Raw genomic sequence first — 23,888 nt, 5'->3', positions numbered from 1 at the left:
CGGCTGTAATTGATGATTAAATCATGGCGCTTATCAAATTTCCCCGCTGATTAATGAGGGCTCGTGAAGCGGGCGCGGGGTCTGCAGCTGGGGTGTAAATTAATTGCTCGACTATTAGCCAGCTACGAAGGACCCAAGGACCAAGGACCAAGGCACTCAACAAGTGATTACGCCTCGAAAAGTGGGGAAAGGGTTTTCGGTATCCATTTCGTGGAAAATGGGTTAAGGGATTCTTTTTGTTCTCTTTCTCTTGCCTCGCCTTTGAAGTGGGATATGTGTGTGGGGGGAGGGGAGGGGCATGTGTAATTGTGGGCACTGGGCTTAACGCCTACGCATTAAAAATTCATTGCCAGAGAGAGTGGAGCGGAGAGTGGAGAGCGGAGTGCCTGGAAATGAACAACAGTTTGCCAAGGATTGCGAACCTCTGTTAAAAATGCAGAACAACAATTTCCGTTTCCGCTCGCTGGGTCGAGGCTTTAGTCGTAATTGCTGTTGTTTTCGCTTGCGAAACATCCTGCCAGCCAAAGGGAGGAGTCGTGGCGAGAGGAGAGTCCTATTAGCAGGCACAAATCAAGCTGCTGATGAGCAGAGCAGCAGCAGGCAGCAGTTGAAGCGTTGACAGCCAAAGCGAAGCCTCGATGGCATCTCAATTGAAGTGGCAATTCATCTGTCAATCGGTGTAGAGGGGGGCCGCCTTTTCTAGCGTTGATTGAGGGCCTCCTTTATTGGCGTTGAGAGGAAATTCCTGCTGTATCTTTAAGAGTAGCGCTCTAGCTCTGGCTTTCAGTGTGGCAGCAATCCATCTACATATCCTTTACTGCAGCCTCTTCCTTCTCCTGCTGCTGCTGCTCCTCCTGTGGCTATCTTTGCCTTTCCCTTTCCTCAAACTTTTTATCTTATTCTCAGATTTCCAGCACACACACACCAACACACAGCTCAAGTCTGGCGTTAAATTGAATCCGCGGGAAACCGAACTGAACCGAAGCAACAACAGCACGAAATTTTCCTCCTTTACTTTTGACTGCGTTCAACGTGGCGTATAATCGATTTTTATTCGATTTCTATCATTTGTGGGTTTGCTCTTTAAAAAAGGAAATGTGCTCAACCATTGCCGTTAGAGGTTCGCTCACAACTAAAATCAATTGCAAAGCGCGTACCAAAAAAAAAGCAAAAGCCCAGAAAAAAACTGTCACAACGGTCAGGCAGGGGGCAGTGAATGTTGCACTCGGACAATGGCTCTGAGCTCTCTTCACTCTCTCTCGCCTTTGCCAAGTTCTGTTGCTATTTGGCGGTCTGCCTTTTGTCTGCCATTGAGTCAGGAGAGGTCTGCTCTGGTCACTCACAGACCCCCGCAAAGAAAAATCCGCGAAGGTCGTCCAGGGGCAGCGGAATGCAACAGCAAAACATAAAACCCGACATAAATCAATGGAATGGTAAACGAATTGTGGGTCATGTCGGACATGGGTAAGAGTAATGCTGCCAGAAAACGATTTTTCCAAACTATTTTTTGAGTCTAACTTGCAGTGGAAAAAGTTACCTAAAAATAGAGAAATAAATTAACATGAATAATTATTTTCATGTCGAATTTTTCTATAAATAAATTATAAATTCTTTTCCGTTTTCTACCCTCGTTTATAATTTGTTTAGCAACTAATTTCGTAGCATATCTTTTCATTGCTGTCATTGGCTTCTCTCTTCTGTTCGTTTTCGCCTGGAATTCCTTTCAATTTTTTATTTTTAAGTTAAAGTTTTGCATCAACAAAACTTTCTTTCAACTTTCTGGCCAATGAAAACTTGTCGCTGGCTCTTTGGATCCATGTCCGAAAAGTCAGCCAAAACCTGAAAGTTTGCATTGGGAATTCTCTGCCGTAACCCTGCCCTACCCCAGCATAAGCTATAGACATGCCACGCCCCCTCCTAAGCTGTCCCGCCCCCGCTTAAGCTGCCATTTCCCCCTTAGTAGCTGCGATAAGCTCTCACCATTCGTGTCGCTGCTGAACGGTAATTACATAGAAAACTTTTCATACGTACAACATGGCGTATGCGTAGCCGCTTTTATTGTCATTTACCGCTACCCGCTTCTCAATAAGCAGAGCGTGAGGAGGAGGGAGCAGAAGGGGGAGAATGTGTTTGCCTGCCTCAAGTACCAACCACTGCGGTTAAGGGCTGGTGTATTGCAGTAGCTCTGAATGCAATTATCTGCAGCACATGACCAGAATGCAGTCAATGCAAATGATGCCCTCAAGAGCCGCCCAAAAGGGAGGGAAAGAGGCTCAGGCAGTACCTTAGGAGACGACAGAGACAGCAGCAAGTAGGAACGAAAAGGATGTGGGCGTTATCCCATCATGGACATCAGGTAACCGGGTCAAGCGTATAAATAAATAACCGCCATGTGGAAGCGAACCGGAATGCAGAAAGCCTGTAGGGGGGCAGTGGCAAATGACAAAACAAAAATGGAACTTTGATTGTTTTCAAATAAGCGAAGAGCATTAAATTTTTAAGCCAGGCAATTTGACAGAAAGGTAGTCGAAACGAGCGACTACTAGTAAAGGAAAACGTAACCTTACCTGCCGCCCGCACACAGCAGCAACTTCCCCCTTGATGGCCGGAACCCAAATTGAGGCTTAAGTTGGTCATTTTGTGGTTGGACTCTCGCCCTCCCGCTCTGCCAGCTCTGGTGTCTCTTCTGGGTATTTTTTTGTGTTTCTTCTGTCTCTGTCGTTCTTGGTTACCTCTTGACTTGCTTTTTTGGTGTACCCTTTGCGGAGGGTAAGTGGAGAGAGTTGGTGAAGATGTTGAAGAACTTGGAGGATCGGTTGGAAAAATAAAAGCGAGGAAATTTCTCAAGAGATTTGATTGAAACTTTGAATATTTCTTTTACAAATAAAGAAATAAACTCCACGTTGTTCCTAAGATCTTTACGCTAAATCGTAGGACTATAATACTCGTATATATCATTCCTATAGCATTGCCAATAAATCTTTAAGGGTATCAAAAGCTTAGGCCATTTGAATTTAGACATTTGTTCTTTTTTGCCATTTTATTTGTGGGCTTTCCTTTTTTGTTTTGTTTTGTTTTGTCTGATGTGACTTTGGGGAAAAACTCAAGTGCCTTGGAGAGGAAAAGCAGACGCGTGGAGGAAAAACAATTGCGGCTAGCGGTAGAGCCGGGCTCCCAGCCAGAGTGTGTCCTCAAGGTTCAAGGACACACACACACATACACCCATTTGATTTGCCTCTCACTCTGCCCCACTGATGTCTGTTTTCCAGTCACACACACCCAAAAAATAAAGATAATCTTGCTCCATCGCTGCGCATTTTCATGGTAATTTTCCTGGGGTTTCATTTGTATTATTTTCGTCCGTTTTGTTGTTGTTGCTTGTAGCGGAAAAACATGAAATCCCAGACCTTAATTCAATGTCAAATTTGTGTTGCCAAAAAATGCAAAACCCAATTTAGGACTTGAAATTTTCAATTCGATTTGGTAAAGAAAATTGATTTGGATTTTGTAAGAGCTAAAGAGATTGTAGGAAGTCAGGGGAACAATTTTTAAGTTAATTGCAAACATTTGGGGTAGTAAATATTCTCCAAAATGCTGCTTGATTTGATCTAGGATTCTGTGTAGGCTCTAGCAGTATTTCCTTTCTTTATCTACAAATATCGTAGCTCATTGTAAATCTTTTTTCATGTCTCAATCTTTTCATCCACTAAATCCCGCACATTTCAACCGCTTCCATTTGTCTTTACTCTTCATCTGCTGGCAACAGTTATGTGTAAACCGTTTCATAATGTCATTCCATCTATCTGCCACTTCCCATCTATCCATTAATCTTTCCATCTGTTTCAGCAGAGATACATGCGAGTATCTCCCCCACAGATCGCCGCATCATCCTGTCTACCACCTACAAATGACGTCAATGGGAAACTCATGCACAACAAATATTTCATTTAATTCGTGTTTTCCTTTCGTTTTGGCACAAGTTGCAAATTAAATTTAGATTTCGTGCACGTTCTGCCCAACGGAAAGAGGAGCACCAGCAGCAGACAGCCAGTCAGCCATCGCGGAGGCAACCGCCAACGCTACAAGAACCTTAATTACTTGGCCAACTTGCTGCGGATGCGGATGCTGTTGCCCTGCCACATGTCCCCCTCAAAGGCTCCTCTGCAGGCACCCCCCTCTGGACCAGTGATGGTTGCCAAGGCGATGTTTGTGTGTGGTGTTGGTTCCGAGGAAAGGGCTGCGAAATCAATACGCGAAACATTAACTCGAGCTCTAAAGACACGCCATGGAGTCATTATGTTCCGACACATACACGTCCACATAGCGGACAAAGAGAAGGAGTGCGTGGGGGTGGGTCAAAGGGGGGAGCGCGCAGCGAGTGTAGGAGTCCATGTGTGATTAAAGCAGAGGAAGCTGTCGTTGCCAGCGTTGCACAGTTTGTCATAAACGGCGCCATATTGACAGCAAACATAAAAAATAAAAAGAAAGGAAAAAAAGGGGGAAAAAAACGAACACAAACACCAGAAACAGAAACAGAAAAAATATTGTCGATGAGCGATGGTGGAGGTGGGGGATGGATGGATGGAGAGACTGCTGCAATGGTAATGAAATATTACCAATATTTGTCAATATTTGCTGGACAAGTCATGTGGGTAATATTAAAACCCAGCGAGGCGTATTCATTTCATCGGATTGAATGATTGGCAGCGATTTAATCCCAATAAATATATGGCAAAGGGTAGCCAAAATGTTCTAAAAGAATTTAAAAAATAATCATTTAAAAAAAGAATTAAAAAATAATAGTGCAAAGCGAGGAGGAGGAGCCCTTATAGTAGATCTAGGAGCTCATCAAGACGAACGGACTGACATGGAAACGTTACATTCTGTGCTACATTTACAAATGTACATATGTATGTACATACATATGTACATATGTATGTACATCACTTCGATTGTGTATAAAAACTGTAAAAGTTTCTGCTTTCTCTTACCTCTGCCTTTACGTTTTCGTTAACAGCATTTGCTGCTCCTCTCCCTCACACACGAGAGTTCGACGTTTCGTGGTTATGTCGGACGGAGAAACGGGACCAAGCGACCACGTAAGCGCGCGACGATTTGCGAACGAACGATTTACGAAACGATAACGAAAACGCACAAACACAATCAAAGGAATTAAAATAATTCCAAGCACATTTCACCAGAGCACATATTTGATTAGATAAACACCAAGGAGAGAGAGTCAGATCACTTCACTTCGCCATGCAATGGGAGACTTGACACGAGAGAGCGTCGACACGCTGCACTCGCAGCGTCCTTCTCTATTGCTTTTCGCCTTTTCTTCACATTACGCTTTGCAGAGGGAAGGGGACACATCTTCCCGCATTTGCACACACACAAACACACACATTGCCAGAGATCACGTAAACGAAAAAAAGAGATGGCACATCAAAAAATTAATGCGCAATACACTTTTAGCACTTCTCGTTCACTTATTTCCTTGTTTTGCCTTTGCTGCTCTGCCTTTGGTATGCCAATTTGCCAACGCCTGCCGCTTCTCAAGATCAGGAACTTTTTCTTGCCATTTTTCTGCTTCATCACTACACTGTAACACTTCACTGCATCACTTTACACCACACTGCACCACTTTTTTTTCACTAAAACACTGCACTGCACTACACAAAATCACAACACTGCACTGCACCACTGCGCGACAATTTTCCCGTAGGATTTTTCACCCATTTCCCGATTTTCGCGACCCGAAACGCGGAGCTGACTGAAAACCACGCGCTTTGTCCGGCCGAAAAATTGAAAAGAGCGGCGCAAATTGAAATGCGTGGAAAGCTTAGCTTCTGGAACATTCCATGCTCTCTTTCTGATGCTCTCTCATTTGACTTTGACTTTTGTGTTCTCCCTCTCCTACTTCAAGAGAGCGAGCGTTTGACAAGTGACCAAGTGTTAATGCAACGGTGAATGGCGAAAAGGGGAAAGATTCTGTAAACATGGATTGGCTGGTGGTGGAAGTGGGGAGAGGAAGCCGAGCAGACCATAAGGAGAGTATGAAAGGTTGCAGAGGAAAGCATGGAATGATCAAGAAACTACGCCTAAATAAAATGCGCAGCAGGCTTGGTTTCTAAAACATTCCATGCTCTCCTTCTGATGCGCTTCCTATTGCTCTCTTCTTGGATTTTGATTTTTATGATCGGCCTCTCCTACTCCAAGCCAGCGAACGTTTGTACGTTTGACCATTTGTTCATGCAACGGTGAATTATGAGAAGGGGAAAGTCGTGTGTACTTGTTTCGGTATGAGTTGGAAGACGGGGAAGGGAAGAGGCACAATGTCGAATGTTCTTCTTTTGTGTGAGAAAAGCAACAGCAACCGAATTTCAGAAAAGGTATGGAGATGGAAGAGAGAAGAAACCAGTGCAGATATTTGGCTCTCACACTAATGTATGTGCATACATACGTGTACAAATGTGTACAAATGTACGTACATAGTATGTACATAAATTTGTGTTTGATCTGGGAATCTTTTTGGTTGCGCGGTTGTTTTGAATGATTTCTTATCTTGGAATCCTTAGCCCACTAGATCTTTTTATTTATATTTAGTACCACTAAAATCCCAAAAATCAGCTGTAAAAAATAAAAATCTTCAAAACCATTAAAAACACAAAAAATTTCATAACTTTTATGTGAAAAAAAGCTCAAGTTGTAAATGAAATTTTCCTGCATTTCCACTTGGGGCATACATTTTCGTGTTTTGTTTTGGGAAAACATTTTGTAGAACATTTTACGACACACGAAAAGTTGCTTTCCCCTCCAATGCCCTTCTGCTTTAGCTAATTTGATTCCACGCGAACGCCCGCAATGTCGTAAGGACCCTCCTGAGTGGAGTGGAGGACTTGGGACAGGCCCCCTTTGCAGCTGCCGCCTTTGAGACAACCTCATCAAATGTTACCAAATCGATTCCATCATTTAAAGCACATTTAGACCCGTCAACACATGTGTGCGCGGGCAAGGCAAGCGGCAAGCGGCAAGCAGGCGAGACAGAGACAGAAAAACATAGAGGGAGAGGGAGATGGAGAGTAACGACTCCTGGCAGGATGTTGCGACACATTGCGCTTTGAACTTGCGAGAGTGCGGGCGAAAATCCACTTCAAGCTGTAATTTAATTAAGTTTCACACCAAACGAACAAGCAAAACAAAAAAAACTGCCAAATGAAAGGAAAAGAAAAGGGAAAAATTCAAAAGAAAATACAGATAAAAGGAAAGACTTTCATTGGGAATACTGCAGAGAGAGAGCGAATCAAAATTGGCATTGGCTAAACCCATCAATGGAGAGTGCACTGCAGTCAGCTCAGTCATGCTCCATGGGATTATCCTCATTTGACACAAATTGGGGGGATATAAATATGAACATTAGCTGCTGCATTGGCGAGCTGCTTATTAAGGGAAATGATTGGGCAAAATGTAGGAAATTACAGGAAGGACATAACACAATAATTGGATGGGTTTTGTGTGTGAAATCTGCATAATTGGGGGTAGTTATACGGGAAATGGGAGATTAGGGGAGGTAATTGTACTCGATGGAATGGAAATTATAAAAGAAAAAGTGTGAAATAGTAAAGAGAATTTGATGAGAAGAGTTAAAGGCAGAATCTTCCATCCAAAACCATTCAAAATTCCAGGAAAAACCTCTCTCAGCTGTGACAACCAATTCCCGGTTCGAATTTGCCTTTCCCCCCCAGCCAATTGCGAATGCAATTTGCTGCTTCTGTCAAACTGTTGCATCCATCAAACAATTGCATGACTGCCTGCATGATTGCCCCATGACGGACACCCTGGTTGCAGCTAATTAAGCTATCAAAATGTCCTGCAGCTTCCTGACACGCGGACCGGAACCCCGCACTCACCTCGATACATGGGAAACTCCCCGTCGCTGTGGCTGTGGCACAGCATTATGGGGCTGCGACAACGGGAGGCAGCCACCATGATGCCCGTCTTGTGGTGGCGATGCCCTCCAATGCTCAAATGGTTGCCACTGGACGCTGCTGCTGCTGCTGCTGCTGCGGACGAGGATGCCGATGATGTGATGGTCGTCGATGTTGTGGGTAGAGTGGCAGCCGAAGAGGCAGCACCACCGCCACCGCCTCCACCCCCTGTTGCAGCTGCACCTGTGGAGGTGCACAGGGAATAGGAACGTGCCACATGGCTGAGGGTGCGACGTCGAATGGTTGCCGCATTGGATGTTGACACGGATGTGGATGCCGAGGCGGATGAGTGCGGAGTCGAGCGATAATGATGCTGCGGTGTCGAGTACTGACAATGGCGGGCGGTGGGCGTGACTGTGGAATTCTGTTGCTGCTGCTGTTGCTGCTGCTGCTGCTGCTGGTGCTGTTGGTGCTGCAACAATTGCATCTGCAACTGCTGATAGGCCACTGGGGCGCCACCTAAGGATAGGTGATGCTGCAACGGCGGATGATGCCCCTGTTGCAGGGGCGTTTGAAAGGGAGGATGTGAGTGCTGATGTTGCACCAACTGGCGCTGATGGTGCTGCTGCTGCTGTTGTTGGTGCACGGCGGCCATTTGAAATTGCTGCTGCAGCTGCTGCAACAGATCATGCTGCAGCTGCTCATTGCTTTTGCCGCCTGGCTGTGTGGCAACATTATCGTTCCCACTGCCACTGCCACTGCCACTCGTTGGTGCTGGGTTCTGGCTCTGGGTCTGCTTCTCCCAGGGTCCGTTGCTGTCGCCGCTATAATCCAGCTTGAGGTTCAACTGTTCTGTGCGAATGATACGAGTACGAGTGTACGTGAATTTCCACTCAACTCATTTGGCATTCCGCGTGCCAAGGACGCGACAAAATCACAATGGGGTTGGCTTTCCTTTTCCACAGAGAGCGAGCGGGTGGAGTGTGTGTTTTGGCGCTCCAATTAAGCCATCTCGCACGTCTTTAGGCCAAATTGGCTAGCAATTGAGAACTGTTTTGGGTTCAGGGTCCTTGGTCCAACCAGCTGATGGTGGCACGGGCACGGACGGATGCTTTTATTTATAGAAAAGCGGGAGAGAGGGAAAGGCCTGTCCGTATTTGTGTCAGGGGGGGGGCACGACGGAGACCTACTTCCCAGCGAAAGTAGGGCCTTAATCAACGCGAAGCGAACACGGCGAACACGAACGTAACGGTATATCGGGTGTAGAGCAAATCTCTCACTCAGTCACTCTCCCTCTCTGTGGCTGTGTGACAAGTTGCTCCAGTGGAGTGTAAGTACCGTTTCAACCGACCAGAGACGTTAAGCTAAAGTACGACGACTGATTGCACGGAGCTTTGTTATCCTGTGAAAAAGCTGTAGTCCGCGTAGCCTGGCTGCCAAAAGCGCAATCAACTGCGAGAGAGCGAGAGAGAGTTTCCCAGCGAGAGAGAGAAAGCACAGATAACGATGCCAACAGCAACAGGGGGAGAGCGACTGAGAGAGTGGAAGAGAGACGGGGGGAGCAGTGTGGTGTGCAGCTTCTTCTGTTTATACTTGCATCCCATCAAAAGCGTATGTTTTGCCTACCACTTACCCTTTCCCCCCCTTGCGGGCTGTTTACCGTTGCGAATATACTCGTAAAAGTAATGGCAACAACAGAAAACACAGTTAGAGCTAGAATCAGCAAACACACGAAGGAAGCGAAGAGAGCGAGAGCGAGATGGGAGGGGAGGCGCAGCAGCAATGAAAACTTTGGCACAGTTTAACATCAGCGACGAGCGCACAGTGGGACACATTGGTGGGTTTTGTGGCGAGCAAGCAGAGTGAGATTTAATTATAGATAATTAAACTACAGTACAAAATAAATTTATAATTCAACCAAGAAGCTAAAAGTTACAACAAAAATCAGAAATATTCCAAGACGAAATTTGTGAAATTTTGGTATTGAAAATCATACAAATATTTTGACAGCGCATGATTGTATCTCTTTCATTGTTGATGATGCATTTGCTAAGGCTGTTTATGATTCAAGAATATTCTACGCAAACATTAGCAGTGGGATTCCCACGATATTCATACTAAATGCAGATTCACTCAAGATTCTAGTACATTCAGAAATTGTCGAAATGTATTACTGATTCATCAACGCAAGAAACGAAATAAAGCAATGGGAAACTTTTGAAATTTAAAGCCACTTGAATGCGAAAAGATATTGCGCTGCTTATCAGATTTTACCACCTGGAATTAAAACAGTCGAAATTTCAATCAGGAAATAACCAGTTTTGCCAAAGAGTAATATCTAATCAGGTATTGACGGCATTATGGAGTAGTTTATGTCATTTGCACGCCCACTGTGCCCTTGAGATGCATGCGGCCCACTGACACCCACATCACTGGGGTTCATTCACCCAACCATGGGTATGGTGGACGGTAGCCGAGGCAAACAGCTGCTCCTGGGGGCCGAGGACGAGGACCCGTTCAAGAGCACAAGCTTTTACTCTCGAGAGCTTTTCGGGAGACGGCAATGTTTAAAAATAAAATTGTGAAGCTGTCAGATAGAGTTGGAGCTAGACAGAGACAGGGAATGAGTGTAAGAGATGGAGCCAGAGAGAGCGAGAGCGAGAGCCGACCCATAGGAATACGAGCGTGCACGCTTTTCCCTTTTGTTGTTGTTGTTATTATAATTTATTTATGCATTTGTCACTGTTTTTCGTTATTTTGATAAAGTTGTAGCAGGATAATTTCGACAGGACCCCAGGGAAAGCCTCCCAAAAAGCAGAAGGTGGCACGAACAGAAGTGCAGTGGGAGCGGCACTTTCCCTGGGAAGCTGTGCGTGTTCCCCGATTCTGCTTTTATTTTTATTATTTCAGTGATAAGGTCGCCCGAGAAAGTCGATATCGTAATATAAACACGAAATAGGAGCCCAGCAAAGAGCAGCAAGTGTCCCGACGACTGCCGAGGGAGAGACCAAATTGTGGATGCTATCCCCAGCCGAAAAAAGGGGAAGCTTGCAATGGGTTGGGGCTGGTGTTTGAGGAGGGCTCCTCCTGTATGCTGGTGTCGTTGTTCGCGTGGGTTTTGTGGATTTTGCGTGCGCATAAAAAATCGCATCGATGTGTGGGGGAAGTGTGTGTGTCTGGCATGTGTGTGTGTGTACGGTTCGGCTGCTGTTTGGGCTGCTGGAGCCGCTTGTTACGCTTTCTGCACTTCTGTGGTTAAGGGCCGACTCGTTTAGGGGCGCGTACCCCTCTCTCACACTCGCACTCTCTCAGCATCAATAGGGTATCGTATGGAGGTGTATATTTACACTTACCTAAATTATCACGATCGTAGAAGTAACTGCTGGCACTGCTCTTGATGCTGATGCAGTCCAATGGCATTGGTGTTGGCGTTGGCTCAAATATATTAAAGGATTCACATGACTCCGCCGATGGCGTTGTGGGCTCCACCACTGAACGGAAAAATGCAAAAAGAAAAGAACACAAAAAACATGCAAACGATAAGGATAAGGAAAGTGCAAAAATAAATATATTTTTAAATAATTTGTTTGATAGTAAAATGAAATTATAAAACTGTTTGCTTTTGCCTTGGAAACTTGAGTTTTTATTTATTGAAAAGCGATTTCTTCGCCTCTTATTTTATTCGATTCAGAACCCTAATAATAAACATATTTAATCAAACTCATACCCATTTAATTCGTTAAACATTACATTTATTTTTAGAACAAACAAAAAATTAATTTCATAGAAATAAATTAGAGATTTTTATGAGGAACTTTGATCCACTTAACGACGCTTCAGTGTCCTTTTGCTATGATAATTCAAAAGACTATTAACCTTTCCCACCGTCTTCAGTTGCGTGCGATTGAGATAACGGAATATCTCCTGGTAGAGCTCCTCGGGCAGGCCCGTGAGTGAGGGCTGCAGCTGCTGATTGATTTGCCCGAGCTGCTGGGTGCGCATCGGATGAAAGAGGTTCTGCTTCAGCTGGTACGACAGATTGTCCAGCTTGCGAAAGCGATTGAAGATCGGCTTACCCTTCGCTTGTATGTTGAGGACATAGCGAGCGATGGTGAGAGCTGTGCTGTAGCCTGGCAGCTTGGAGGAGACCGGCGGACTAAGGCTAACCATTAGCTCATCGCCGAGATGCACGGCCCTAAGGCGAGACTCCATGGCGATCACCAGAGCCGCCTCTTCCGTTGTGTGCTTGTCGTGCAGCGTTCGCAGTTTGAAGGAGAAGACGGTATCATTGAATCCGACTGAATAATGGGGCGGCTCGAGGCTGAGCAGCCGCACATTGCCGGCATGAAAGCTGCTGAAGGCGGGCACCGGCTGGAGCTTGTGTCGCTTCTGGCTGTAGGTCTCAACCTCCACGAAGCCGCACTCCATGGCCACCAGATAGATGAGCAGCAGCAGCAGTTCGGCTGGCGCGATTTTGCGATCTTCGCTCTCGCACAGGGCCAACAGTTGGCGCATATGCAGCGGCACATCCTCCGGTGTGGCATGTTCGACGTCGAGAGGTGGCTCAGTGTTCTCCTTAGGGTTCGGTTCCAGCAGCAAACGTCGCTTGGGTCCAGCCGCTGCAATGAGTTTTGGTTTTTGTTTGTTTTCAATAAAAACTTCGGTCTGATTGGTGTTTTTTTTTTTTTTTTTTGGGTGTGTTGAATGTGTTATTTCTGGGTGCTCTCTATTCAGATATACAAAGATTAGTTAGTTGGGTGATTGTGTTCTCGTTTGGTATTTAAATGAGCAAAAAATTACAAGAGGAAACTAACCTGCTGCGTGCGGGGATGGATGCAAGTACAAAACTCAAAAAGTTCATTCACTACATACGAAAAATACACACACAGGAAACAGAACGCGTTTACGAGTAAATATGTGTTTGGCAACACTGTTCAGTGTTTACCGTTACGCCAATTATACGGTTACAGCTACGAAAATTAATCAAAACAGGCGACAGCGAAATTAAGATAAATCGGTGGAATTAGTTATGCTACAAGTACATATGTATGTGTATGATATGTATGTATGTGTTTACACATTTGTCATAATTTTATAATTTATAATACTAGAACATTCTCGCAACCTTCCGTTATCTACGGATATGGAGGTAAGTGCAGAGTAAACACAACTATGAGATTACAAATTGGAAGTATGAAATACGCACCTTTAGCTGGTTGCTTGTCGCTGACTGTTGCAGACACCTGTTGCTGCTGTGTCCCAGATGTTGAGGGACCGTCGCTGTTTTCGGGTTCCGTTTTTATTTCGGACATTCTACTGTTTACTTTTTAATTTGGTTTCTTCGATTCTGCTTAAACTGTCCGAATACTCATTTTTTAGCAGCATGACAATCAAAATCGGGTTGCTGCGTAATATACATACATATACGTATATACATGTATGTACATATGTATAAACGTCAAGGGGTTTCATAAACTGGTCATAAACCACACGACGAGCGTGTGCATCCAGTCTTTCCCGCCGAATAAGAATGATCACAATTGTTCGACATGACTGCATTTATAGGGTAACTCGGTCTGTTGTTTTTAGTATGCTATATTCCGAGAAACAACAATTGTTTTTACACACAAACAAAGATGCCAAATATACCGCATTAATCATCTTTCACTTACGCGCGTGGGCCCGCGTACGTATAGTTTCCGTTCGCTTGTTCACCGGTAATTTCGTCAGTATGTAAACGCTCAACTCATCTTATTTTTGCAGTATAATTTCTTTTAGTTTATTTATTTATTGCGAAAATCCCACGGAATATCAGCTGGCCCATTTTTCGATTACCGATTAGCCGATTATTAGGGCTGTAAAACACACTAAACAGAGCAGTGCTGGTTAACGGCACACAGAGACTGGTAAGCAGTGCTGCGTATTATTTGTGGTGAAATATAGCTAAATTAATATAGAGGAGCAGGAAAAGTCAACATAAAGCATGCCCTTAATCATTTATATACGTTAAATACAAAGCAATATTTATTGAAGAAATTGAATCAGGTCCAATCATTGGGAATTACTGAAAATAGAGAAGTAAAAAGTGCAACTTCCTGCTAGCCGCTGTTTTGAAAAAAGCTAGATCTGACGGGCAAAACAGGTTGGACAGCACTGCTGTTCAGAGCTTGCCGCCTAAATGTTTTTGTTGACGAAGAAAAATAATGACAAACGAGGAGAATGAATTGTTTATGGTCAAGCAGGCGCAGAGCTTTCGAAAGAGCGATCCGGATGCGGCCAAGGCATGGATCATGACGGCCAAGGTCCTGTATCCCACAGCCTTCAATGTGCAGTACGAGGCGTACCTTTTCGAGCGCGATGGCAAGAACTACGAGGAGGCGGCCAAGTGTTTCAGTGTCATGTGAGTACACAGGCCAAAACAGATGCAATATCAACCAAATGGAATACCCTTTGCAGTGCCACCAATTTCCCAAATCGGCATGCAGAGCTGTGGCAAGAGATAAACGCCCTGACCAATGCCCTGCGAAACGAGAACGAGAACACGCCGGAGCAGGAGTTCTTTGTGAAGATGTACAAGCACTTGACGCCCGATGTGCAGCACAACATATTCATGCACACCATCAACCACTGCGGCGACGATCTGGAGCAGTGCATCTGCATTTATATTCTGATGTTTAAGAAATTCCCCAAATCGGTCACAACGCACGCGCCGCGTTTGCTCGAGCTGCTGGCCGAGGGCATGACCACGGATCCGGATGTGTATCAGCGCATACTGGTGGAGGATGTGCTGCCCATGATACAGCACAAGCCGCCAGAGCTGCCGCCTGTGCTGGCCTGCAGGCTGTACACCAACTCTCTGGAGTATTATCTGCGGCAAATAATGGATTCGGATACGGAACCTGCAGACCCCTGGAAGACCATCTTCAAAGTCCTAATGCTCTGCGGCCAGATGATGGGCTGGGAGCCGTTTCTGCCCTTCAGCAAGCAGGGCAGCCAGAACGTCTACTGGGAGAAGCTGGTGGACATTCTCTCCGCCAGTCCGCCGGGCAGCTCGAAGGTTCTCTTTTATGCCACGACGCTGTTCATCTACTCGCTGTACGGCTACATACGCAACTGCAGGCTGCGCATCGATGATGCGGATGTCAGTCATGTGCTGGTCGAGGGCTTCATTGAGTGGGCGCCCGATGGCGATGGAGCCGAGGACCAGAGCATGGAGCCGCCCAAGTTCTCGCTGACGACGCCCATCAGTCCGGACCTCTCGAATGCCTTTCTGCACGCGGCCCAGTGCTGGCAGCTGCTCAACACGGATCAGTTTCAGCGGGACTTCAGCCAGCTGATGGTGGCCCTGCCGCTGGCTCCATGGATATCACGTTTCCTCTTCGATTTGGCCATTTACTTTGGCCATCGCGATGAGGCCAACAAGCTGATGGGCGAAATGACAACGCAGAGCAGCCTGGTGCAGAGTCTGCAGATCCTCAGTCTCAATCTGATGCAGGGCAGCATGACGGTAAGTGGATCGTGTGACTCGTTCGCTTATCCTTCTCATGATTCATTTCTTGCTCTTCCCTTTAGCTCCAGGGCTTTCAGTGCATTCTGACAATCATTGGCGAACTGCCCGCCACAAATGGTCATCTGCTGGAGAACATGACGTTGAAGGGACATCGCCACATGGTCTTTCTGCCGCTCACGCGTGCCGCACTCGTTCAGTATTGCACGGGCGCCATCGTTAGTCGCATCAGCCGGCAGGTTTACGAGCCCAACTGCTCGGATCGTCTGCTGGGGGATCTCCTAGTGCTGCAGCAGTTGAATCTGCTCAACGATACGCGGCTCACGCAGCAGATCTTCAGTGTAATTAAGCAGCGCAAGACATTCAATCTGCGCACGCTCTCCACCTACATCATAAGCATCGATTTGATTGAGGAGCTCTCGCACATTTGGAACTCACAGCTGGAGGACTCCAACTTCGAGCTAACCGGCTCACCCACGGGCGTTTCGAGCACAGGCAGCGGTGCTGCTGGTGTTCCTGCACGTCGCATTGGCACGCGCGGCGCGGACAAGGGCGCCCGGGATGAGTTTAAGACGATTACAAGGCAGCAGATTGCACGCTGCAATGAGAATATTATCACATTGCTGGCAAACTTTATCAGCCAAGAGCAGCTGATGCTGGCACAGCACATCTTTGGCATACAGCCCGTGGAGACCATCGAAATCAAGTGATCCAGGGCAGGTCGTTAGAAGTAATAAGCAAATAAATGTGGTATATAGAATAGCCTCTTTGTTTTCTATTAACAAGTGTGCACAAATAACTAACGATATGTCCTCGACGTTGACTTAGGAATTTAGTGTTTCCGTTTTATCAATATCACAAAAAAAGTAGCTACTAAGTTGAGTAAGATTAGTGCGTTGTTTTCGCTGTGCTTTTGTCTGTTTCCGACTTTGTTGCGGCTTCCGCTGTTGGCTGTCGTAATCCCTGACTGAGTGATTCGACGAATGATGGTTGCATTTCGTGCTCCAGCGGCAGGTGTATGCCAAAGTCATGCTTCATGTAGGACATTAGCACATTGTACACGGCCGTGCAGATGTTCACGAACGTAACGCGATATTTGGTGTCCAGGTAACGAAAGTTGATGTACTGCGCCGCCGGCCAGGTCATCCAGTCCAGCAAGTAGATGTAGGGAAACTTTCCAATCAGCTCCTTGTTTGTGCACTCGAGCGTTTGGCCCTCCAGATAGCACACGGAGTAGAAGAATATGAAAATGCAGGCGGGCGACATCACCAGCTGATCGATGAGTATCTTCTTGGCAATGTTTGTCATCGTTCTGGCAGGCATAATGCGATCCATCCAGTTGTAGACGTAGTGATGCAGCGGCCCCTGCAGCGCTCCAGCCACAAACATGCGCAGCATGCGGTCCGTGTCGTAGCGATCTTGCCGGCGCAGTCCCCTGCGATACTCGTACTCCTGGGCAACCACATCGCCCACGACCATGAGCAGGCCGGAGCCCAGCACATTCGTGACCAGCAGATACTTGCCGAACATGTTGCTCCACGCCAGCTTCGACCAGCGATGCAGGAGCAGTGTCAGTGGCTCGCCCGTCTTGCCACTTATCAGCCGACGGCCACATGCACTTCCAGCGATTACATCAGCAGCCCCTCGCACCCGAACCACTCTGGAGAGCGCTGTAAAGGAACGCTGTTGGGCGACAGGTACATCGATTTGTTTGGCGAACAGCGGACGCAGCCGGACCGCGCCACCGGGCAGCAGCCGCAGACAGCGGATGGTCAACATTTCAGCACTGCGCTGCCTACAGGCGGACACCAAGACAATTCAAAATTAACGCTCGTCTTCCGTTCCACTTTGTGTATTGTATTTATCTGTTTTTTCCATTTATTTTACGTTACGTTATCATTTTGAAGGGTTGCTTTGAAGTGAAACTCGAAATATCGAAAGTAAGTTTTAGCCCAGTGCCACTGGCACAATTTTATTTCGAATATTTTAAAGTTTTTGTTGTAAAAACGTGAATTACAGACATTTGCCAAGCAGCTGCAGGTTTCTAGTCGGATTTTTCATTAATTTTAGTTTGATTGTGATTTTTCGCACCCATATCGTGCTTTATGTAGGAGAGCAGAACAATGTACATGCAGTTGGTGACGTTTATGAAGATGACGCGATGCCTGGGATTCAGAAAGCGAAAATTCAGATACTGTACGCACGGCCAGATCATGCAGTCGAGCATCCAGGTGTATAGGAATTTTTCGCGTATCTCTGCATTTGATTCCTTGATTGTATTGCCCTCCAACAAACTGGATACATAGAAGAACAGAAAGATATAGGTGGGCGACATAAACAGCTGATCGAAAAATATCTTCTTCACTGCCGTAACACGTTTTGAGTCCGGAAGTAATCGATCGAGGCGACTGTAGAATGCATGCTGCACGGGTCCCACGACCAAACCCGTTACGAACATGCGTCCCGAACGGTTAAAGTCGAATCGTTTCTTATGCATGGCCTTTTCATATTGTTGAGTAACTACATCGCCGGCCACCAGCAGCAGTCCCGATCCCACAATATTCGTGACTGCCAAATACTTGCCAAACATTTTTCCAAAAATATTATCAGCCGGTTTTCCACGGCTATAATTGCGGTGCAGACTCATTGTTGCTCGTTGACGCAGATGTGAGACGGCATTGCGCATCATCAGACCAGTGGAAACGATAGGCAACATATCGGCTGCAGCCCTGCGCAGCAACACCACCGTCGGCGTCGTTCTCCACAATTTTGCTTTGATCTCTGTTTCGCGTTATTTTTAGGCCGCCAAAAACAGTTCTTCGCGCCGCTAAAATATACAAAAATAAAACTGTGCCTATAAACGACAGTGTGTCGTGTTATAAGACATATTTACACGCACCTCGTCGCCCACGGCCGGCCTCGCCACTGACGTTGGTCGCTTTTTAAGGTTAGGTTCGGCTGCCGCAAAAAACAAATGTCCAAAAAATAAATATGTAAATGTCGTACGGCCAACGTGCATAATTCATTTCAGTTGACAGCATAAGCCAGAGCTACTACTACTACTAGCACAAGTGACTAGAACACGCGCCAGCAGCCACTCGCACGCCGTGTGGTGCCTCGCCCCCCCGCAGCGATGAATCTGCTGTACGTTTTTGGCCTGATTCTGGCCGTTCGCTTGGCTTCCGTTTTCGTGGTGAAGACCTACTATGTGCCGGATGAATACTGGCAGAGCCTGGAAGTGGCACACAAACTGACCTTTGGGTAAGGCAACAACCAATAATTCTTCAGTCCATCTGCTCAGAAAAGTGTTTCCCTTGCTTTCAGCTATGGTTACCTCACATGGGAGTGGGTTCAGGGCATACGCAGCTATGTGTACCCCTTGCTGATTGCAGGACTGTACAAAGTGCTGGCCCTACTCCATCTGGACAGCGTTCAGCTGCTGGTGCTGCTGCCGCGCATTCTGCAGGCCACCTTGACGGCCTACTCCGACTATCGCTTCTATGTGTGGACCGGCAAGCGTAAGTGGGCCTTGTTCCTCATCTTGGTGCCTTGGTTCTGGTTCTACACGGGCTCGCGCACCCTGGCCAACACCCTGGAGGCATCGCTGACCACGATTGCGCTGAGTTACTTCCCCTGGTATGGCGAGGGCACCGCTTACTTGTGGCCCGCTGCCATCTCTTGCTTCCTGCGTCCCACGGCTGCTGTTATCTGGCTGCCCCTGTCCATCTATCATCTGCGCAAGAGTCGCCAGTCGCCGGTGGAGTTGATTCTGAAGCGTTTCCTGGCCATTGGGTGAGTGCTGGAGACTGCTTTGGGCAGGGAAACTTTACTCATGCTTTGGTTTCTCTTTCAGTTTACTTGTTGCCGGCTTGGGCATTGCCATAGACTCGTACTGCCACGGTCAGCTGGTTGTGACGCCTTATGAGTTCCTCAAGTACAACATTTTCAACAACATTGGCAGCTTCTATGGCTCGCATCCGTGGCACTGGTACTTCACCGTCGGCCTGCCCACAGTGCTGGGCATCAACACGCTTCCGTTTATATACGGCATCATGGAAACGGTTCGCAAGTCCGAGAAGTACGAAGTCAGCAAGCAGCTGCTGATTACCATTTTGCTCACGTTGGTCGTGCTGAGCACCGTGGAGCACAAGGAGTTCCGCTTTGTGTCCCCGCTGCTACCGCTGTGCCTATACGTGACCGTGGAAGCCCTGTCCCGCTGGAGCTATCGTGCCTCATCCACTATGCTCTGGTGCACGGCGTTTGTGATTCTGTTGGGAAATGCACTGCCCGCTTGGTACTTGAGCACGGTGCACCAGAAGGGACCCATCGATCTGATGCCCAAGCTGAGGGACATTGCCCAAGAGTATCGCGATGAGCGTGAACAGCGTGCCAACATCCTCTTCCTCATGCCATGCCACTCGACGCCGTTCTACAGGTGAGTCAAGTCTGAGTTTGCTTCCCGCTTTAAGCTAATCTCTTGTCTGTCCTCCAGCCACATCCATGAGAATGTCACCATGCGCTTCCTCACCTGCGAGCCGAATCTGAAGCATCAGGAGAATTTCAAGGACGAAGCCGATCGCTTCTATGAGTCGCCCAATCACTGGCTTAACTCCCACATACCCATCCATCCGCGCACTGCCCTGCCCACGCATGTGGTGCTGTTCGATTCGCTAACTGAGAAGATTGGCGACTTTCTGAGCAACTACAAGCTGCTGCACAGCATCGAGCATGCAGAGGTAATCCAAATGGACGAGTCCCAGGCACTGCTGAACGATTGGTCCAAAGCCCTGGGCGCCCAGCCACCTAATCTTGCCTCTCTCTTGCAGCACCGCCAGTTGCGCACTGGACGGGCCATTCAGGTCTATCAGCGTCTGCTCAAGGGCGAAGAGAATGCGTTCAATCGCGACCAGCAGCTCCCGTCGGAGCAGGACGTTGAGTCGCTGCTCTCCAATGAGCGCTTTAATTAAGTAATTTATGCAAAAGACCCAACAAAGCAAGAGACTGGCGACAAATCACAGCCCTCCGTTCAAAAGCAAAATACGTAAAGTACACATGACCAGGCAGAGATTACTTTTATACAAAACAAAGCGATTGTACATATATATTTTGTACCGTTAACACACACATTTTTGGCCTTAGGAAAGTTTTAAAACAAAAATTGACGAGGAGAAATTCGACGAGGAAACTTCGATATTTGTAGAGATTAAATGCGCGGCTTACGTAGTTTATGTTTAAGCCAGCGTTTAAGTTATGTCTAAAGTGAGGCAATATAATATATTTTTAAACTGTCCTTTGCTTTAATAACTCAAAAATAAAGGTTCAGTTGGTGAAATGTGAAATTTTAATGACTAATGGATCAAATTCTACCCTCAGTCTCTATTTTATAGGCATTTTCAGAATGGAGCTGCAGGGTCACTCTGCAATGCAATTACCAATAAAGATAGCTGTAAAAATCCAAAATGCAATTCTCGATTTCGCTGTAAAAATAAAATGTGCCGTGTGGCAGCTCTTCTAGAATCTGCAACTGGCAACGCTGTGTGATGTAGGCGGCACGATGCTGCCAGATCGCAGACAGGTGTTACAGTGGAACAAACCGCGCCGCCTCTCTCTTTGGGTCCAGCTCTCGCATTAATTAAACGCGTTTAAAACCATTAGCAGGCAGTTTGCACAGCTTTTATCGCACAACCGCAACACACAGATAAAATGGCTGCATCGATGAGAGCGCTGCTGAAAGTGCGAGGTAAGCAGCAAGACAAAAACAAACTATTGCGAAACATAGTCAGCGGCCGCGGCATAAATTATATAACTTCGATGGATTTATGGGGTTTGAAAAGCAAACCAAACATGCAAGCAGCAGTGCAAGACAGGTGGCTGTGTACCTACGACTAATGAGCATTAATCTGGTTCAATTGGAATTAATAAACTGTAGAAAAACGACGTGGCTGGAGGCAAGAAGAAGCAGTGACAGGCAGCAGCTGGTTGGTGCTGAGGGTGCACTGTCCGCTGAGGGGTGCGAGGGGGTGGTGCGAGTGTTCAAGGTCCGCATGTGACCTGACGAACAAACAAAGTTTTAACATAATTACAGACACACAGGCACACACACACAACTTCTGATTGATAATAGAAATTGTTTTTCTTTCTCGACTTTTTCCAGATGGCTTCGTCGCTGGCGTTCGCTGCAATTCTCAGTACAACAAGACGCGCGGCAATCTAAAGCTGACGGGCGACTCGAAGGTGATCTGCCAGGGCTTCACCGGCAAGCAGGGCACCTTCCACAGCCAACAGGCTCTGGAGTATGGCACCAAGCTGGTTGGCGGCATTTCGCCCAAGAAGGGCGGCACCCAGCATCTGGGTCTGCCCGTGTTCGCCTCCGTCGCTGAGGCCAAGAAGGCAACGGATCCACACGCCACCGTCATCTATGTGCCACCACCGGGCGCCGCAGCTGCCATTATCGAAGCGCTCGATGCTGAGATTCCACTCATTGTCTGCATCACCGAAGGTGTGCCACAGCATGACATGGTCAAGGTCAAGCACGCTCTGATCAGCCAGAGCAAATCCCGCCTGGTGGGACCCAACTGCCCCGGCATCATTGCGCCCGAACAGGTTCGTATTCGTACTACCCGTGCCCCAAACAGATAAGCCGCAGTGGAAATAGGGAGGTGCAAAGTTCAATCGATCGATCGGTCGCTCTCCTCTGATTGTCATTGTTTATGCGGCTTATCTCTGCGTCTGACGACGCATGAACCGGTTGGACCTTAGCTAACGAAACTCTCTCTCCTCCTCTCTCTTTCCTCTCTCTCTTGTGTGCAGTGCAAGATTGGCATCATGCCGGGTCACATACACAAGCGCGGCAAGATCGGCGTTGTCTCCCGCTCGGGCACCTTGACCTACGAGGCGGTGCACCAGACCACTGAGGTGGGACTCGGCCAGACCCTCTGTGTGGGCATTGGCGGTGATCCGTTCAACGGCACCGACTTTATCGACTGCCTGGAGGTCTTCCTCAAGGATCCCGACACCAAGGGCATCATTCTGATCGGTGAGATTGGTGGCGTGGCCGAGGAGAACGCTGCCGATTATCTCACGGAGTTCAATACGGTAAGATCTGGGATTTCCTGGCAGTTAAAGGAACTTGTTTGATGCCTTTCTGTTGTTCCTTTACAGGGCATCAAGGCCAAGCCTGTGGTGTCGTTCATTGCTGGCGTTTCGGCGCCACCCGGCCGTCGTATGGGCCATGCCGGTGCCATCATCTCGGGCGGCAAGGGCGGAGCCAACGATAAGATTGCCGCCCTGGAGAAGGCCGGCGTCATTGTGACCAGGAGTCCAGCCAAAATGGGCCATGAGCTCTTCAAGGAGATGAAGCGATTGGAGCTAGTTTAGATATGCCATTAAAAAATCAACAAAAACAACATTAAACATTGAACAAATCGTGTGACGAATGCCGAAACGTACCAGCAGTACGCTACTCATCCGGAGAGGAGATTTATCTATGAAATGAAGGGAATTACCAACTTAAAATTAAGCAAACAAAGTTTAAGCCAGCCCACGGCAAGCCGTAACAAAACTGAATTGTGTCGAAATCGAAATGAAATCATAAATAAATTATTATTGTAAAATTCCGCTAAAGTGAAGTGAAGAAACCCCCGCAAGGGGGGCAGGAAATATTCCAAGAATTAAGTTAACTACTGCCGTACCACCACCAAAGTTGAACTATAAATATCTACAACTAAATATCTCGCACCAAAGACAAAAACTTAAGAAATCCAAAAATTGTTCATTGCACTCGAAAATTATGTTGCGAATGTTGCCTTTTTGCCTCATTTTAGAAATGTTTACTCGAAATCCTAATGCGAATTGTATTTGAATGTATAATAAATATGCAAATTGTGTCGAAATACAGGAATTACCATGAAATTAGTTGAATAATTTCAATAGCAAATCAAATTCCGGCGCCGTTTGCATTTCAGTAACTTAACAGAAGCCCTCTGCTGTTAACAGTTTGCGCTAACATGCACTCTTTGTTGATAACCTCTTGGTATATTTAAGGTATATTATGCAAATGAAAATGGTATTTGGTATATTTCTGATGATCAAAAGGTGAAATTGTTCGGAAAGCCCGCGGTCACACTGCATACCATTAAATGCAAATTTTACCCTACTAAAGTCAAAATAACACTAAGAAATCGGAAATCGAATCCCCCGATATTGAATTTCCTGTTCAATATTACTAGCCAATAAGGCTTTCAGCGCACATACAGTTGATTCGTCAAAGGCATAAAATTCTGGTTTTAGTGCTGAGAGTCCTCACTAGTTGGCAATATTAATTAGAATATCAAAATCTAGAAAATGATTTTTGATTTGGTATAATAGGAATGATAAGGTATGTTTCGGTATATTTCCGAGGGTCAGAAGGCATATATTTTCGGTAAATTCGCAGTCACACAAACACCATTTTC

The 23,888-nt window shown here is 46.7% G+C and overlaps 6 protein-coding genes across 7 annotated transcripts; 3 read left to right on the top strand and 3 right to left on the bottom strand.

Moving 5' to 3' along the window:
• Positions 1–11,658: 11,658 nt before the first annotated feature.
• Positions 11,659–13,762, bottom strand: LOC117894196 (protein nutcracker). Its single transcript, XM_034801112.1, has 2 exons — positions 13,135–13,762; positions 11,659–12,547 (listed from the first exon to the last, which is right to left on the bottom strand). The coding sequence occupies exons 1-2, from the start codon at positions 13,238–13,240 to the stop codon at positions 11,754–11,756; spliced, it is 900 nt and encodes a 299-aa protein (XP_034657003.1). The 5' UTR covers positions 13,241–13,762; the 3' UTR covers positions 11,659–11,753.
• Positions 13,763–14,079: 317 nt separating this feature from the next.
• On the top strand, positions 14,080–16,197 carry LOC117894920 (integrator complex subunit 10). The gene is made up of 3 exons (XM_034802224.1): positions 14,080–14,328; positions 14,385–15,435; positions 15,501–16,197. Exons 1-3 carry the CDS (start codon positions 14,132–14,134, stop codon positions 16,143–16,145), a joined length of 1,893 nt encoding a protein of 630 aa, XP_034658115.1. The 5' UTR covers positions 14,080–14,131; the 3' UTR covers positions 16,146–16,197.
• A 51-nt stretch (positions 16,198–16,248) lies between these two features.
• On the bottom strand, positions 16,249–17,354 carry LOC117894924 (mpv17-like protein 2). The gene has a single exon (XM_034802228.1). The coding sequence runs from the start codon at positions 17,212–17,214 to the stop codon at positions 16,324–16,326; it is 891 nt and encodes a 296-aa protein (XP_034658119.1). The 5' UTR covers positions 17,215–17,354; the 3' UTR covers positions 16,249–16,323.
• An 11-nt stretch (positions 17,355–17,365) lies between these two features.
• LOC117894925 (mpv17-like protein 2) lies at positions 17,366–18,487 on the bottom strand. The gene is made up of 2 exons (XM_034802229.1): positions 18,335–18,487; positions 17,366–18,262 (listed from the first exon to the last, which is right to left on the bottom strand). The coding sequence occupies exon 2, from the start codon at positions 18,149–18,151 to the stop codon at positions 17,480–17,482; it is 672 nt and encodes a 223-aa protein (XP_034658120.1). The 5' UTR covers positions 18,152–18,262; positions 18,335–18,487; the 3' UTR covers positions 17,366–17,479.
• On the top strand, positions 18,167–20,428 carry LOC117894921 (GPI mannosyltransferase 3). 2 transcript variants are annotated; one of them, XM_034802226.1, is made up of 6 exons: positions 18,167–18,382; positions 18,467–18,696; positions 18,760–19,227; positions 19,289–19,870; positions 19,928–20,171; positions 20,262–20,428. In XM_034802226.1, exons 2-6 carry the CDS (start codon positions 18,569–18,571, stop codon positions 20,400–20,402), a joined length of 1,563 nt encoding a protein of 520 aa, XP_034658117.1. In that variant the 5' UTR covers positions 18,167–18,382; positions 18,467–18,568; the 3' UTR covers positions 20,403–20,428. The 2 variants fall into 2 exon arrangements, with proteins under 2 accessions (XP_034658117.1, XP_034658116.1); XM_034802225.1 differs by having other exon boundaries at positions 18,168–18,382; positions 19,928–20,428.
• Positions 20,429–21,001: 573 nt separating this feature from the next.
• Positions 21,002–22,954, top strand: LOC117894923 (succinate--CoA ligase [ADP/GDP-forming] subunit alpha, mitochondrial). The gene is made up of 4 exons (XM_034802227.1): positions 21,002–21,175; positions 21,590–22,038; positions 22,246–22,530; positions 22,597–22,954. The coding sequence occupies exons 1-4, from the start codon at positions 21,139–21,141 to the stop codon at positions 22,810–22,812; spliced, it is 987 nt and encodes a 328-aa protein (XP_034658118.1). The 5' UTR covers positions 21,002–21,138; the 3' UTR covers positions 22,813–22,954.
• Positions 22,955–23,888: the final 934 nt, after the last annotated feature.

The sequence above is a fragment of the Drosophila subobscura genome, chromosome J (genome assembly GCF_008121235.1).
Source record: "Drosophila subobscura isolate 14011-0131.10 chromosome J, UCBerk_Dsub_1.0, whole genome shotgun sequence".
Taxonomy (NCBI): Eukaryota; Metazoa; Arthropoda; class Insecta; order Diptera; family Drosophilidae; genus Drosophila; species Drosophila subobscura.
Note: the sequence above shows the minus strand (reverse complement) of the source record. Positions and strands in the feature narration are given on the sequence as shown.